The sequence below is a fragment of the Salvelinus namaycush genome, unplaced genomic scaffold (assembly GCF_016432855.1).
Source record: "Salvelinus namaycush isolate Seneca unplaced genomic scaffold, SaNama_1.0 Scaffold1203, whole genome shotgun sequence".
NCBI lineage: Eukaryota > Metazoa > Chordata > Actinopteri > Salmoniformes > Salmonidae > Salvelinus > Salvelinus namaycush.
The window spans coordinates 50,159-67,509 of NW_024057902.1; the positions used below are offsets into that span (position 1 = coordinate 50,159).

Here is a 17,351-nt window from a genome sequence, read left to right on the forward strand (position 1 = left end):
TGTTTGTTTCCTGAGGCATGTAAATAAAATAAGCTAGTGTAAACAAAAACAAAAGACATGTTAATAAAAATATAATCTCATGTTATCATAAAGCACTAATGAAGGCTTCTCTCTAACAACGAAGAAGAAGCTATAACAAACCAACCAATGAAACGACACTGGAGACGAACACGCAGACGCGGTCAGTGGGTTGCCAGATGGAAAGGTATCTAAACCCTCCCCAATGCAGCCACCTGGGACAGAGCTGCCCAACAACACAGTGTCTGGCAACCTCAAGCCAACTCAACCTCAGGTGTGAGGTTGCCACACACCTGGCAACCTCAAGCCAACTCAACAGTAGCCAGAAGGATGTTAAGCTAGCGGTAGTAACGTTAGTTCGCTGTTAAAGACAAGACCACTTCCGGATACTGGGCTTTGAATGGGCTTAAAGATTGAATTTACTTCTACCAGATGCCTTTTATGAAGATTATTTTTAATTAAGAAAATGTATGTATGTTTTTTTGTGCTTGAAGACCATAAAAAAAAAAACTACAAAAGTTGAAAAATTACAAGGCTGAAAGGGCATTCACTTCCTGGTTAGTTTCACAGCGTTTTGTTAGCTTCAGGTACGGTGAAGACAGAAGAGGAAACAGGGCCCGGCCTAAGGCTGGTCTGCCCCCTACTGGGCATCAGAGGATGGTGCAGAATAACCTCTTCTCCCTAAAGGGGTTCTCCGAGGCGGGCACGGGCACGATGAGGGGGTCGTCACGTATGTGGGCATCGCAATACACCATCAGATCCGCTGCTGCTTTGGAGACCTGGGGTGGTGAGACCGGAACAGGAGAAAGACCGTTATGATTAGGTACGATAAGGCAGAGGAGGGGAGGAGGAGAGAGGAGAAGGAGAGGAGGAGAAGAGAGGGGAGGAGGGTCCCATACTGTCTACAGTGCATTCGGAAAGTATTCAGACCCCTTGACTTTTATAACATTTTGTTGCATTACAGCCGCATTCAAACATTTATTACAATTACATTTTTCTTCATCAATATACACACAACACCCCATAATGACAAAGCAAAAACTGTTTTATTCGAAATTTTTGCAAATGTAATATCGCATTTCAATAAGTATTCAGACCATTTACTCAGTACTTTGTTGAAGCACCTTTGGCAGCGATTACAACCTCAAGTCTTCTTGGGTATGACGCTACAAGCTCGGCACACCTGTATTTGGGGAGTTTCTCTCATTCTTCTCTGCAGATCCTCTCAAGCTCTGTCAGGTTGGATGGGGAGCGTTGCTGCACAGCTGTTTTCAGGTCTCTCCAGAGATGTTCGATCGGGTTCAAGTCTGGGATCTGGCTGAGCCACTCAGACATTCAGAGACTTGTTCCGAAGCCACTCCTGCATTGTCTTGGCTGTGTGCTTAGGGTCGTTGTCCGATTGGAAGGTGAATCTTCGCCCCCCAGTCTAAGGTCATGAGCGCTCTGGAGCAGGTCCACCTCTAATCCACCTCCACGCAGACGATACCATTCTGTATACATCTGGCCCTTCTTTGGACACTGTGTTAATTAACCTCCAAACGAGCTTCAATGCCATACCACACTCCTTCCGAGGCCTCCAACTGCTTTTAAATGCAAGTAAAACTAAATACATGCTCTTCAACCGATCAATGCCTGCACCTGCCCGCCCGTCTAGCATCACCACTCTGGACAGTTCTGACTTAGAATATGTGGACAACTACAAATACCTAGGTGTCTGGCTAGACTGTAAACTCTCCTTCCAGACTCACATTAAGCATCTCCAATCCAAAGTTAAATCAAGAATTGGCTTCCTATTTTGCAACAAAGCCTCCTTCACTCATGCTGCCAAACATACCCTCGTAAAACTGACTATCCTACCGATCCTTGACTTCGGCGATGTCATTTACAAAATAGCCTCCAACACTCTACTCAGCAAATTGGATGTAGTCTATCACAGTGCCATCCGTTTTGTCACCAAAGCCCCATATACTACCCACCACTGCGACCTGTATGCTCTCGTTGGCTGGCCTTCGCTACATATTCGTCGCCAAACCCACTGGCTCCAGGTCATCTATAAGTCTTTGCTAGGTAAAGCCCCACCTTATCTCAGCTCACTGGTCACCATAGCAACACCCACCTCTAACACGCGCTCCAGCAGGTATATTGCACTGGTCATCCCCAAAGCCAACACCTCCTTTGGCCGCCTTTCCTTCCAGTTCTCTGCTGCCAATGACTGGAACGAACTGCAAAAATCACTGAAGCTGGAGACTCATATCTCCCTCACTAACTTTAAGCATCAGCTGTCAGAGCAGCTCACAGATCACTGCACCTGTACACAGGCCATCTGTAAATAGCACACCCAACTACCTCATCCCCATATTATTATTTACTTGCTCTTTTGCACACCAGTATCTCTACTTGCACATCATCATCTGCACATCTATCACTCCAGTGTTAATGCTACATTGTAATTATTTCACCACTACGGCCTATTTATTGCCTTACCTCCCTACTCTTCTACATTTGCACACACTGTATATAGATTATTCTATTGTTATTGACTGTGTTTGTTTATGTGTAACTCTGTGTTGTTGTTTTTGTCCCACTGCTTTGCTTTATCTTGGCCAGGTCGCAGTTGTAAATGAGAACTTGTTCCCAACTGGCCTACCTGGTTCAATAAAGGTGAAATAAAAAAATAATAATAATAAAATAGAGATCTGTGATTTCTGCCCAACTGCTTCTCTCTCTTGCTCTCTCCTTTTACAGACACACTATCCCACCATCTGGGAGGGGAGGAGTGGGGGGAGGTTCTTTCCACTGAGAAATATTGGGAGTCATCAAGGCAAAAATAGTAGAAATGTGTAGAAAATAGTAAAAATAAAGAAACTCTGGAATGACTACTATCACTGTATGTTTTATATTTGAGATTCTTAAAAGTTGCCACTCTTTACCTTGATGACAGCTTTGCACACGCTTGGCATTCTCTCAACCAGCCAGTTTCATCATAGCTCTTGATGGTTTTTGCGACTGCAATTGAAGAAAATGTTAAAGTTCTTGAACTTTTCCGGATTAACTGACCTTCATGCCTTCATGTCTTGTTTCTCTTTGCTTATTTGAGCTGTTCTTGCCATAGTATGGACTTGATCTTTTACCAAATAGGGCTATCTTCTGTATACCACCCCTACCTTGTCACAACACAACTGATTGGCTCAAACGCATTAAGAAGGAATGAAATTCCACAAATTAACTTTCAACACGGCACACCTGTTAATTGAAATGCATTCCAGGTGACTACCTCATGAAACTGGTTAAGAGAATGCCAAGTGTGCAAAGATGTCATCAAGGCAAAGGGTGGCTACTTTGAAGAATCGCAAATATAAAATATATTTTGATTTGTTTAACACTTTTTTGGTTACTACATGATTCCATATGATGTTATTTCATAGTTTTGATGTCTTCACTATTATTCTACAATGTAGAAAATAGTAAAAATAAAGAAAAACCCTTGAATGAGTAGGTGTACAAAAATATACAGAGAGCACTCCCGTATATCCTGTTCCAACTGAATAACTTGTTGAATCTATAAACCTATATTTATCTCCCCAAGGTCAATTTTATGAGCAGCCACTTTTTGAATGAAAGTCAAGCTCTGCTTTGAACAATTATCTTCCATTAAATCATCTAAACACGCCCCCAAAATATAGGTTTACAGATATAAATATACAGACCTTAGACATCACGGGACTACGCTGACAGGGATCTGTTATGGTCAACATTATTCTACTGGTCAATCTGGTGTATGTCCCAAATGACACCCTATTCCCTATATAGTGCACTACATAATGACACCCTGTTCCCTATATAGTGCACTACATAATGACACCCTGTTCCCTATATAGTGCACTACATAATGACACCCTGTTCCCTATTATAGTGCACTACATAATGACACCCTGTTCCCTATATAGTGCACTACATAATGACACCCTGTTCCCTATATAGTGCACTACTTCTGCCCATGGGCCCTGGTCAAAAGTAGTGCACTATCAAGGGAATAGGGTGCCATTTGGGATAAACATCACCAAACCTGGAGGATCACTCTGTTCCAACACACACAAACACACGAACCTTTATCCTGTCCATACAAGACTCCATCTTGAGTTGTTCCACAGCTTTCCTGGCGTGGGAGATGCTGTTGTTGTTGATCACACTGTCCTTCATGACAATGACCTGGCAGTACAAAGACACATGGGGTCAAGAGGCTGGGTGAGTGTTGATGATGACCTGGCAGTACAAAGACACATGGGGTCAAGAGGCTGGGTGAGTGTTGATGATGACCTGGCAGTACAAAGACACATGGGGTCAAGAGGCTGGGTGAGTGTTGATGATGACCTGGCAGTACAAAGACACATGGGGTCAAGAGGCTGGGTGAGTGTTGATGATGACCTGGCAGTACAAAGACACATGGGGTCAAGAGTCTGGGTGAGTGTTGATGATGACCTGGCAGTACAAAGACACATGGGGTCAAGAGTCTGGGTGAGTGTTGATGATGACCTGGCAGTACAAAGACACATGGGGTCAAGAGGCTGGGTGAGTGTTGATGATGACCTGGCAGTACAAAGACACATGGGGTCAAGAGGCTGGGTGAGTGTTGATGATGACCTGGCAGTACAAAGACACATGGGGTCAAGAGGCTGGGTGAGTGTTGATGATGACCTGGCAGTACAAAGACACATGGGGTCAAGAGGCTGGGTGAGTGTTGATGATGACCTGGCAGTACAAAGACACATGGGGTCAAGAGGCTGGGTGAGTGTTGATGATGACCTGGCAGTACAAAGACACATGGGGTCAAGAGGCTGGGTGAGTGTTGATGTTGTCCTTCATGACGATGACCTGGCAGTACAAAGACACATCAATCAATCAATCAATCAATTTTATTTTATATAGCCCTTCGTACATCAGCTAATATCTCGAAGTGCTGTACAGAAACCCAGCCTAAAACCCCAAACAGCTAGTAATGCAGGTGTAGAAGCACGGTGGCTAGGAACAACTCCCTAGAAAGGCCAAAACCTAGGAAGAAACCTAGAGAGGAACCAGGCTATGAGGGGTGGCCAGTCCTCTTCTGGCTGTGCCGGGTGGAGATTATAACAGAACTATGCCAAGATGTTCAAAAATGTTCATAAGTGACAAGCATGGTCAAATAATAATCATGAATCATTTTCAGTTGGCTTTTCATAGCTGATCATTAAGAGTTGAAAAACAACAGGTCTGGGACAGGTGGCGGTTCCATAACCGCAGGCAGAACAGCTGAAACTGGAATAGCAGCAAGGCCAGGCGGACTGGGGACAGCAAGGAGTCACCACGGCCGGTAGTCCCGACGTATGGTCCTAGGGCTCAGGTCCTCCGAGAGAAAGAAAGAGAGAAGGAGAAAATTAGAGAGAGCCAAGATTTTCAAAATGTTCATAAATGACAAGCATGGTCAAATAATAATCAGGAATAAATCTCAGTTGGCTTTTCATAGCCGATCATTAAGAGTTGAAAACAGCAGGTCTGGGACAGGTAGGGGTTCCATAACCGCAGGCAGAACAGTTGAAACTGGAATAGCAGCAAGGCCAGGCGGACTGGGGACAGCAAGGTGTCAGCATGCCCGGTAGTCCTGACGTATGGTCCTAGGGCTCAGGTTCTCAGAGAGAAAGAGAGAACGAGAGAATTAGAGACAGCATACTTAAATTCACACAGGACACTGGATAAGACAGGAGAAGTACTCCAGGTATAACCAACTGACCCTAGCCCCCCGACACATAAACTACTGCAGCATAAATACTGGAGGCTGAGACAGGAGGGGTCAGGAGACACTGTGGCCCCATCCGAAGAAACCCCCGGACAGGGCCAAACATGGGGTCAAGAGGCTGGGTGAGTGTTGATGATGACCTGGCAGTACAAAGACACATGGGGTCAAGAGGCTGGGTGAGTGTTGATGATGTCCTTCATGACGATGACCTGGCAGTACAAAGACACATGGGGTCAAGAGGCTGGGTGAGTGTTGATGATGACCTGGCAGTACAAAGACACATGGGGTCAAGAGGCTGGGTGAGTGTTGATGATGACCTGGCAGTACAAAGACACATGGGGTCAAGAGGCTGGGTGAGTGTTGATGATGACCTGGCAGTACAAAGACACATGGGGTCAAGAGGCTGGGTGAGTGTTGATGATGACCTGGCAGTACAAAGACACATGGGGTCAAGAGGCTGGGTGAGTGTTGATGATGACCTGGCAGTACAAAGACACATGGGGTCAAGAGGCTGGGTGAGTGTTGATGTTGTCCTTCATGATGATGACCTGGCAGTACAAAGACACATGGGGTCAAGAGGCTGGGTGAGTGTTGATGTTGTCCTTCATGACGATGACCTGGCAGTACAAAGACACATGGGGTCAAGAGGCTGGGTGAGTGTTGATGTTGGCGATGTCGTCCTTCATGACGATGATCTAGGGGTTGAGTAGAAGAAATCTAGGAAGAAAGAAATATGACTGATGAAGCCAGAACCAGAAGGTTATATTGTCTTAAGAGTTGAATATCTTTTCATCTGCAGTTGAAGAAGCACAAACAAGACATGGAGCGAAGACGTCTGACGCACATTTCTACATCAGCCCTGAGGGGCATTCCCACCAGCTCTACATCAGCCCTGAGGGGCATTCCCACCAGCTCTACATCAGCCCTGAGGGGCATTCCCACCAGCTCTACATCAGCCCTGAGGGGCATTCCAACCAGCTCTACATCAGCCCTGAGGGGCATTCCAACCAGCTCTACATCAGCCCTGAGGGGCATTCCCACCAGCTCTACATCAGCCCTGAGGGGCATTCCAACCAGCTCTACATCAGCCCTGAGGGGCATTCCAACCAGCTCTACATCAGCCCTGAGGGGCATTCCAACCAGCTCTACATCAGCCCTGAGGGGCATTCCCACCAGCTCTACATCAGCCCTGAGGGGCATTCCAACCAGCTCTACATCAGCCCTGAGGGGCATTCCAACCAGCTCTACATCAGCCCTGAGGGGCATTCCCACCAGCTCTACATCAGCCCTGAGGGGCATTCCCACCAGCTCTACATCAGCCCTGAGGGGCATTCCCACCAGCTCTACATCAGCCCTGAGGGGCATTCCAACCAGCTCTACATCAGCCCTGAGGGGCATTCCCACCAGCTCTACATCAGCCCTGAGGGGCATTCCAACCAGCTCTACATCAGCCCTGAGGGGCATTCCAACCAGCTCTACATCAGCCCTGAGGGGCATTCCAACCAGCTCTACATCAGCCCTGAGGGGCATTCCAACCAGCTCTACATCAGCCCTGAGGGGCATTCCCACCAGCTCTACATCAGCCCTGAGGGGCATTCCAACCAGCTCTACATCAGCCCTGAGGGGCATTCCCACCAGCTCTACATCAGCCCTGAGGGGCATTCCCACCAGCTCTACATCAGCCCTGAGGGGCATTCCCACCAGCTCTACATCAGCCCTGAGGGGCATTCCCACCAGCTCTACATCAGCCCTGAGGGGCATTCCCACCAGCTCTACATCAGCCCTGAGGGGCATTCCAACCAGCTCTACATCAGCCCTGAGGGGCATTCCCACCAGCTCTACATCAGCCCTGAGGGGCATTCCAACCAGCTCTACATCAGCCCTGAGGGGCATTCCCACCAGCTCTACATCAGCCCTGAGGGGCATTCCCACCAGCTCTACATCAGCCCTGAGGGGCATTCCCACCAGCTCTACATCAGCCCTGAGGGGCATTCCCACCAGCTCTACATCAGCCCTGAGGGGCATTCCAACCAGCTCTACATCAGCCCTGAGGGGCATTCCAACCAGCTCTACATCAGCCCTGAGGGGCATTCCAACCAGCTCTACATCAGCCCTGAGGGGCATTCCAACCAGCTCTACATCAGCCCTGAGGGGCATTCCAACCAGCTCTACATCAGCCCTGAGGGGCATTCCAACCAGCTCTACATCAGCCCTGAGGGGCATTCCAACCAGCTCTACATCAGCCCTGAGGGGCATTCCCACCAGCTCTACATCAGCCCTGAGGGGCATTCCCACCAGCTCTACATCAGCCCTGAGGGGCATTCCAACCAGCTCTACATCAGCCCTGAGGGGCATTCCCACCAGCTCTACATCAGCCCTGAGGGGCATTCCCACCAGCTCTACATCAGCCCTGAGGGGCATTCCCACCAGCTCTACATCAGCCCTGAGGGGCATTCCCACCAGCTCTACATCAGTCCTGAGGGGCATTCCCACCAGCTCTACATCAGCCCTGAGGGGCATTCCCACCAGCTCTACATCAGCCCTGAGGGGCATTCCCACCAGCTCTACATCAGCCCTGAGGGGCATTCCAACCAGCTCTACATCAGCCCTGAGGGGCATTCCAACCAGCTCTACATCAGCCCTGAGGGGCATTCCAACCAGCTCTACATCAGCCCTGAGGGGCATTCCCACCAGCTCTACATCAGCCCTGAGGGGCATTCCCACCAGCTCTACATCAGCCCTGAGGGGCATTCCCACCAGCTCTACATCAGCCCTGAGGGGCATTCCAACCAGCTCTACATCAGCCCTGAGGGGCATTCCCACCAGCTCTACATCAGCCCTGAGGGGCATTCCAACCAGCTCTACATCAGCCCTGAGGGGCATTCCAACCAGCTCTACATCAGCCCTGAGGGGCATTCCCACCAGCTCTACATCAGCCCTGAGGGGCATTCCCACCAGCTCTACATCAGCCCTGAGGGGCATTCCCACCAGCTCTACATCAGCCCTGAGGGGCATTCCAACCAGCTCTACATCAGCCCTGAGGGGCATTCCCACCAGCTCTACATCAGCCCTGAGGGGCATTCCCACCAGCTCTACATCAGCCCTGAGGGGCATTCCCACCAGCTCTACATCAGCCCTGAGGGGCATTCCCACCAGCTCTACATCAGCCCTGAGGGGCATTCCAACCAGCTCTACATCAGCCCTGAGGGGCATTCCAACCAGCTCTACATCAGCCCTGAGGGGCATTCCAACCAGCTCTACATCAGCCCTGAGGGGCATTCCCACCAGCTCTACATCAGCCCTGAGGGGCATTCCCACCAGCTCTACATCAGCCCTGAGGGGCATTCCCACCAGCTCTACATCAGCCCTGAGGGGCATTCCCACCAGCTCTACATCAGCCCTGAGGGGCATTCCAACCAGCTCTACATCAGCCCTGAGGGGCATTCCCACCAGCTCTACATCAGCCCTGAGGGGCATTCCAACCAGCTCTACATCAGCCCTGAGGGGCATTCCAACCAGCTCTACATCAGCCCTGAGGGGCATTCCAACCAGCTCTACATCAGCCCTGAGGGGCATTCCAACCAGCTCTACATCAGCCCTGAGGGGCATTCCAACCAGCTCTACATCAGCCCTGAGGGGCATTCCCACCAGCTCTACATCAGCCCTGAGGGGCATTCCAACCAGCTCTACATCAGCCCTGAGGGGCATTCCCACCAGCTCTACATCAGCCCTGAGGGGCATTCCAACCAGCTCTACATCAGCCCTGAGGGGCATTCCCACCAGCTCTACATCAGCCCTGAGGGGCATTCCCACCAGCTCTACATCAGCCCTGAGGGGCATTCCCACCAGCTCTACATCAGCCCTGAGGGGCATTCCCACCAGCTCTACATCAGCCCTGAGGGGCATTCCAACCAGCTCTACATCAGCCCTGAGGGGCATTCCAACCAGCTCTACATCAGCCCTGAGGGGCATTCCCACCAGCTCTACATCAGCCCTGAGGGGCATTCCCACCAGCTCTACATCAGCCCTGAGGGGCATTCCAACCAGCTCTACATCAGCCCTGAGGGGCATTCCAACCAGCTCTACATCAGCCCTGAGGGGCATTCCAACCAGCTCTACATCATTCCTGAGGGGCATTCCAACCAGCTCTACATCAGCCCTGAGGGGCATTCCCACCAGCTCTACATCAGCCCTGAGGGGCATTCCAACCAGCTCTACATCAGCCCTGAGGGGCATTCCAACCAGCTCTACATCAGCCCTGAGGGGCATTCCCACCAGCTCTACATCAGCCCTGAGGGGCATTCCAACCAGCTCTACATCAGCCCTGAGGGGAATTCAGTCTAACCCAGTCTAACCCTAACACCACAGTCTAACCCAGTCTAACCCTAACACCACAGTCTAACCCAGTCTAACCCTAACTCCACAGTCTAACCCAGTCTAACCCAGTCTAACCCTAACTCCACAGTCTAACCCAGTCTAACCCTAACACCACAGTCTAACCCAGTCTAACCCTAACTCCACAGTCTAACCCAGTCTAACCCTAACTCCACAGTCTAACCCAGTCTAACCCTAACTCCACAGTCTAACCCAGTCTAACCCTAACTCCACAGTCTAACCCAGTCTAACCCTAACTCCCCAGTCTAACCCTAACTCCCCAGTCTAACCCAGTCTAACCCTAACACCACAGTCTAACCCAGTCTAACCCTAACACCACAGTCTAACCCAGTCTAACCCTAACACCACAGTCTAACCCAGTCTAACCCTAACACCACAGTCTAACCCAGTCTAACCCTAACACCACAGTCTAACCCAGTCTAACCCTAACTCCACAGTCTAACCCAGTCTAGCCCTAACTCCACAGTCTAACCCAGTCTAACCCAGTCTAACCCTAACACCACAGTCTAACCCAGTCTAACCCTAACTCCCCAGTCTAGAGACGTTGCTGTTGAGAGTCAGTTTCCTCTTTCCTACCAGAGAGTTAGTCACCTAGACGCTTGGACTTGTAAGGTTGTTCATCACTGTTCTTCATAATGGGGACAGTTTTAGTCAGTGAGGAGGAGATGTTGTGTATGTCTCTTTCTATATACAGAGCATTAGGAAAGTATTCAGACCGCTTGACTTTTTCCACATTGTGTTACATTACAGCCTTGTTCTAAAATTGATTAAATCGTTTTTTCCCTCATTGATCTACACACAATAGAGTCTTCTTGGGTATGATGCTACAAGCTTGGTACACCTGTATTTGGGGAGTTTCTCCCATTCTTCTCTGCAGATCCTCTCAAGCTCTGTCAGGTTCGATGGGGAGCGTTGATGCACAGCTATTTTCAGGTCTCTCCAGAGATGTTCGATCGGGTTCAAGTCTGTTCTCTGGCTGGGACACTCAAGGACATTCAGAGACTTGTCCTGAAGCCACTCCTGTGTTGTCTTGGCTGTGTGCTTAGGGTCGTTGTCCTGTTGGAAGGTGAATCTTCTCCCCAGTCTGAGGTCCTGAGCACTCTGGAGACGGTTTTCATCAAGGATCTCTTCGTACTTTGCTCCATTCATCTTTCCCTCGATCCTGACTAGTCTCCCAGTCCCTAAGGCTGAAAAACATCCCCACAGCATGATGCTGCCACCACCATGCTTCACCGTAGGGATGGTGCCAGGTTTCGTCCAGATGTGACTCTGGGAATTCAGGCCAAGGAGTTCAAACTTTGTTTCATCTGACCAGAGAATGTTGTTTATCATGGACTGACAGTCATTTAGGGGCTTTTTAGCAAACTCCAAGCGGACTGTCATGTGCCTTTTACTGAGGAGTGGCTTCCGTCTGGCCACTACCATAAAGGCCTGATTGGTGGAGTGCTGCAGAGATGGTTGTCCTTCTGGAAGGTTCTCTCATCTCCACAGAGGAACTCTGGAGCTCTGTCAGAGTTACCATCAGGTTCTTGGTCAGCTGTCTGACCAAGGCTCCGCTGGGCGTCCAGCACTAGGAAGAGTTTTGGTGGTTCCAAACTTCTTCCATTTAAGAATGATGGAGGTCACTGTGTTCTTGGGTACCTTCAATGCTGCAGACATGTTTTGGTACCCTTCCCCAAATCTGTGGCTCGACACAATCCTGTCTTGGAGCTCTAAAGACAATTACTTCAACTTTATCGCTTGATTTTTTGCTCTGACATGCACTGTCAAGTGTGGGACCTTGTATAGACAGGTGTGTGCCTTTCCAAATCATGTCCAATCAATTTAATTTACCACAGGTGGACTCCAATCAGGTTGTAGAAACATCTCAAGGATGATCAATGGAAACAGGATGCACCTGACCTCAATTTCGAGTCTTATAGCAAAGGGTCTGAATACTTAAGGAAATAAGGTATTTTTAATACAGTGGTATTTCTGTTCTTCATGTTTCATAAATTTGCAAAAATGTCTAAAAACCTGTTTTCGCTTCGTCATTATGGGGTGTTGTGTGTAGATTGAAGAGTAAACATTTTTTAAATCCATTTTAGAATAAGGCTGTAACTTAACAAAGTGAGGAAACAGTCAAGGGGTCTGAATACTTTCTGAATGCTCTGTACGTGGTTGAACTGAAATCCTGCCATCTCAACATTTGTTATAATGACATGGTTACATAACTAGGCTACTAAAACAACCTGTTATAACCCAGTACCAACTGATAATGTTGCTACAGACCCGGTCATCATCTTTTATCATCTAGCTACAGTGTAATAACCTACCCCCCCCCCCCCCCAACACACACACACACACACCATTATAATCAGAGACTATAAGCACTAAATATATAGCCTTAATTATAGGGCTTATTCAACCAGATCTAACGGTGGAACTAAGGCGCTGCATAAGGTTATTTATCACCACGGTAGTGGTGTTCTCCTGCTATTATCCCCCCCCCCCCCCCCCCCCCCTTCCTTAACCTACAATGATTTTAGATGACTTTAAAGCCAATAACCTATAAATCCACTACTGTTTCATAATTAACATTTCCAAATGAATTTACAATATTTGAATATATCATAACGCATGTAGGAGCCCTGAAAACAACTGTTATGAACGCAATTTGTTTCACCCACCTGAAATGATGCCAGTGACGATTCCAATATAGAAAATTGCGGACTTGACTCCCCCCAACAAAGGGACCTGTCAAATATCACACCGATGAGGATGAACGATCTCGAAAGGTAAACCCCGGAACGTTCCAGACCGGATGGAATGACGACAGACCACCAATAACGATATGTATTATTGTTGACGGTGAGCTACCGGCTATTGTCTCATCAGCCGCTTGCTGTGGCCGTTTCCCAAAATGTCCCTTGTCTTTATGCATATTCCGTTTGAGGAGGGAGCTCCATCAGGAGGCAGCTTGATCCGGAGGTGAGAGAATTACGCATTCAGCTGGGGGAGACCTCGCTATGACGAGGAAATCTGGGTCAGGCCCGTCTGTCGCCAGCTGCTGAAGCGGGACCAAACACTTGGCGGTTGGAACAGAACAGGTTGGAAGGAATCAGAGGCGTCATGCCAATAGGGGGCATGTGCCCCCAGATGTGTCCCTTAAAATGTTTTATAATTCACGAAATAATTGGTACATTATGTTGTTGTTATTTCTCTGTAATACTACGAGCCACCTAGCAATTTTATAAAGTTGGCTTAAGCTAGCCCTGATAGGTTCCCAATCTCCCGAACTCATAACTAACGTTAGCTACCAAGTAGCCAGCTTGTCTAAGTTTCTTAGCTGGAAAGCAATTATTACATTTACTAAATTATACTGACATTCCTTTCAATCGTTTACTCAGATTTGAGCAGAGAAGCATATTTTGTTTCTTTACAAAATAAGCACCAGTCAGGAGGATACAGACAGCTTGAGAGGTATGTTTATAAAGTACCAGTCAAAACGTTGGACACACCTACTCATTCAAGGGTTTTTCTTTATTTTTACTATTTTCTAGATTGTAGAATAATAGTGAAGACATCAAAACTATGAAATAACACATATGGAATAATGTAGTAACCAAAAAAGTGTGAAACAAATCCAAATATATTTTCTATTATTCTTTAAAGTAGCCACCCTTTGCCTTGATGACAGCTTTGCACACTCTTGTCGTTCTCTCAACCAGCTTCCCCTGGAATGCTTTTCCAACAGTCTTGAAGGAGTTCCCACATACAGTTGAAGTCGGAAGTTTACATACACCTTAGCCAAATACATTTAAACTCAGTTTTTAACAATTCCTGACATTTAATCCTAGTAAAAATTCCCTGCCTTAGGTTAGTTAGTTAGAATCACCACTTTATTTTAAGAATGTGAAATGTCAGAATAATAGTAGAGAGAATGATTTATTTAAGCTTTTATTTCTTTCATAACATTCCCAGCGGGTCAGAAGTTTACATACACTCAATTCGTATTTGGTAGCATTGCCTTTTAATTGTTTAACTTGGGTCAAACGTTTCGGGTAGCCTTCCACAAGCTTCCCACAATACGTTGGGTGAATTTTGTCCCTATCCTCCTGACAGAGCTGGTGTAACTGAGTTAGGTTTGTATGCCTCCTTGCTCGCACACGCTTTTTCAGTTTCACAAATGTTCTATAGGACTGAGGTCAGGGCTTTGTGATGGCCACTCTAATACCTTGACTTTGTTGTCCTTAAGCCATTTTGCCACAACTTTGGAAGTATGCTTGGGGTCATTGTCCATTTGGAAGACCCATTTGCGACTAAGCTTTAACTTCCTGACTGATGTCTTGAGATGTTGCTTCAATATATCCACATCATATTCCTACCTCATGATGCCATCTATTTTGTGAAGTGCACCAGTCCCTCCTGCAGCAAAGCACCCCCACAACATGATGCTGCCACCCCCGTGCTTCACAGTTGGGATGGTGTTCTTCGGCTTGCAAGCCTCCCCCTTTTTCCTCCAAACATAACGATGGTCATTATGGCCAAACAGTTCTATTTTTGTTTCATCAGACCAGAAGACATTTCTCCAAAAAGTACGATCTTTGTCCCCATGTGCAGTTGCAAACCGTAGTCTGGCTTTTTTATGGCGGTTTTGGAGCAGTGGCTTCTTCCTTGCTGAGCGGCCTTTCAGGTTATGTCGATATAGGACTCGTTTTACTGTGGATATAGATACTTTTGTACCCGTTTCCTCCAGCATCTTCACAAGGTCCTTTGCTGTTGTTCTGGGATTGATTTGCACTTTTCGCACCAAAGTACGTTCATCTCTAGGAGACAGAACGCGTCTCCTTCCTGAGCGGTATGACGGCTGCCTGGTCCCGTGGTGTTTATACTTGTGTACTATTGTTTGTACAGATGAACGTGGTACCTTCAGGCGTTTGGAAATTGTTCCCAAGGATGAACCAGACTTGTGGAGGTCTATAATTTTTTTTCTGAGGTCTTGGCTGATTTTCTTTTGATTTTCCCATGATGTCAAGCAAAGAGGCACTGAGTTTGAAGGTAGGCCTTTAAATACATCCACAGGTACACCTCCAATTGACTCAAATTATGTCAATTAGCCTATCAGAAGCTTCTAACGCCATGACATCATTTTCTGGACTTTTCCAAGCTGTTTAAAGACACAGTCAACTTGGTGAATAAACTTCTGACCCACTGGAATTGTAATAAGTGAAATAATATGTCTGTAAACAATTGTTGGAAAAATGACTTCTGTCATGCACAAAGTAGATGTCCTAACTGACTTGCCAAAACTATAGTTTGTTAACAAGAAATGTGTGTGGAGTGGTTGAAAAACGAGTTTTAATGACTCCAACCTAAGTGTATTTAAACTTCCACCTTCAACTGTATGCTGAGCACTTGTTGGCTGCTTTTCCTTCACTCTTGAACTCATCCCAAACCATCTCAATTGGGTTGAGGTCAGGTGATTGTGGAGGTCATCTGATGCAGCACTCCATCACTCTCCTTCTTGGTTAAATAGCCCTTAGCCTGTCTGGCACCGGGGTTCCGCTATCCAAATAGCCCTTAGCCTGTCTGGCACCGGGGTTCCGCTATCCAAATAGCCCTTAGCCTGTCTGGCACCGGGGTTCCGCTATCCAAATAGCCCTTAGCCTGTCTGGCACCGGGGTTCCGCTATCCAAATAGCCCTTAGCCTGTCTGGCACCGGGGTTCCGCTATCCAAATAGCCCTTAGAGAGAGACTGAAAGGCGCCCAGAAAACAGGAGCTCCACTATGGTGCTTTTAAACATCAAATCACCTCTGCTTTGTCTAATAGTGACAACTTAAACCAAAAACATTTTAGTCAAATCAACATAAGCTAAATATGATGTGGCTGTCCATGGCTCTGATTTCTTTGTGTGTGTGTGTGCGTGCGTGCGCTCGTGCAAGTAGAAAAACATGTTGACTCACCTTACTTATAGAGAAACACCAATGCCATCCTCCTCACTTTCATGTTGACAAAACGTTCTAGCACTCTGTCATACAGTACACACTTTTAGCTTTTAGTTTTTGTTGTCCTAGGCTACCTGGCTAAAATGCTAACATGGGCAACGCTTGCTAGTTAACATTAGCCTTCTACATTTAGCTACATATTGAACTTCCCTCCTCTCAGGCCAGGGGCACAACAATGTATGAATTAATGGTTGAATCAGAATCACCATTATAATCAATTGCCAGTACGGAGAATTAAGTAAAACCACAAGTCCAAATCCCTATCTCCATCCATGGCTACTTTAGGAAAGGGCCCATTTTACTTTAGCTAGCTGGCTAATTAGGCACCGGAGGATAACAACACAACGAGATGCAACAGTTTTTCTGTCAATGGGATTTGATAGGACAGGTCTTTAATGGTAGTGGCCAGACGGAAGCCACTCCTCAGTAAAAAGCACATAACAGCCAGCTTGGAGTTTGCCAAAATGCACCTAAAGACTCTCAGACCATGAAAAACAAGATTCTCTGGTCTGATGAAACCAAGATTGAACTTTGTGGCCTGAATGCCAAGCACCACGTCTGGATGAAACCTGGCACCGTCCCTACAGTGAAGCATGGTGGTGGCAGCATCATGCTGTGGGAATGTTTTTCAGTGGCAGGAAATGGGAGACTAGTCAGGACGGAGGCAAAGATGAACGGAGCAAAGTACAGAGAGATCCTTAATAAAAACCTGCTCCAGAGCACTCAGGACTTCAGACTGGGGTGAAGGTTCACCTTCCAACAGAACAACGACCCAAAGCACACAGCCAAGACAACGCAGGAGTGGCTTCGGGACAAGTCAGAGCCCGGACTTGAACCCAATCAAACATCTCAGAAGAGACCTGCAAATAGCTATGCAGCGACATTCCCCATCCAACCTGACAGAGCTTGAGAGGATGTGCGGAGAAGAATGGGAGAAACTCTCCAAATACAGGTGTGCCAAGCTGGTAGCATCATAACCAAGAAGACTCAAGGCTGTAATCGCTGCCAAAGGTGCTTCAACAAAGTACTGAGGAAGGGGTCTGAATAATTCTTCATGTGAAAAAGTAAGTACACCCCCCTGGAAAGTTGTATTTTATTTGTAAATATTTTGACAGATGGATATGTAATTTTCACTTCAACGCTATTGACAGATAAAGGTAACCTAATTCAACAAAGTAAA

The 17,351-nt window shown here is 47.3% G+C and overlaps 1 protein-coding gene across 1 annotated transcript; it reads right to left on the reverse strand.

Moving 5' to 3' along the window:
• Nucleotides 1-668: 668 nt before the first annotated feature.
• Nucleotides 669-4,218, reverse strand: LOC120036088 (guanine nucleotide-binding protein G(I)/G(S)/G(O) subunit gamma-4-like). Its single transcript, XM_038982552.1, has 2 exons — nucleotides 4,126-4,218; nucleotides 669-797 (listed from the first exon to the last, which is right to left on the reverse strand). The coding sequence occupies exons 1-2, from the start codon at nucleotides 4,216-4,218 to the stop codon at nucleotides 669-671; spliced, it is 222 nt and encodes a 73-aa protein (XP_038838480.1).
• Nucleotides 4,219-17,351: the final 13,133 nt, after the last annotated feature.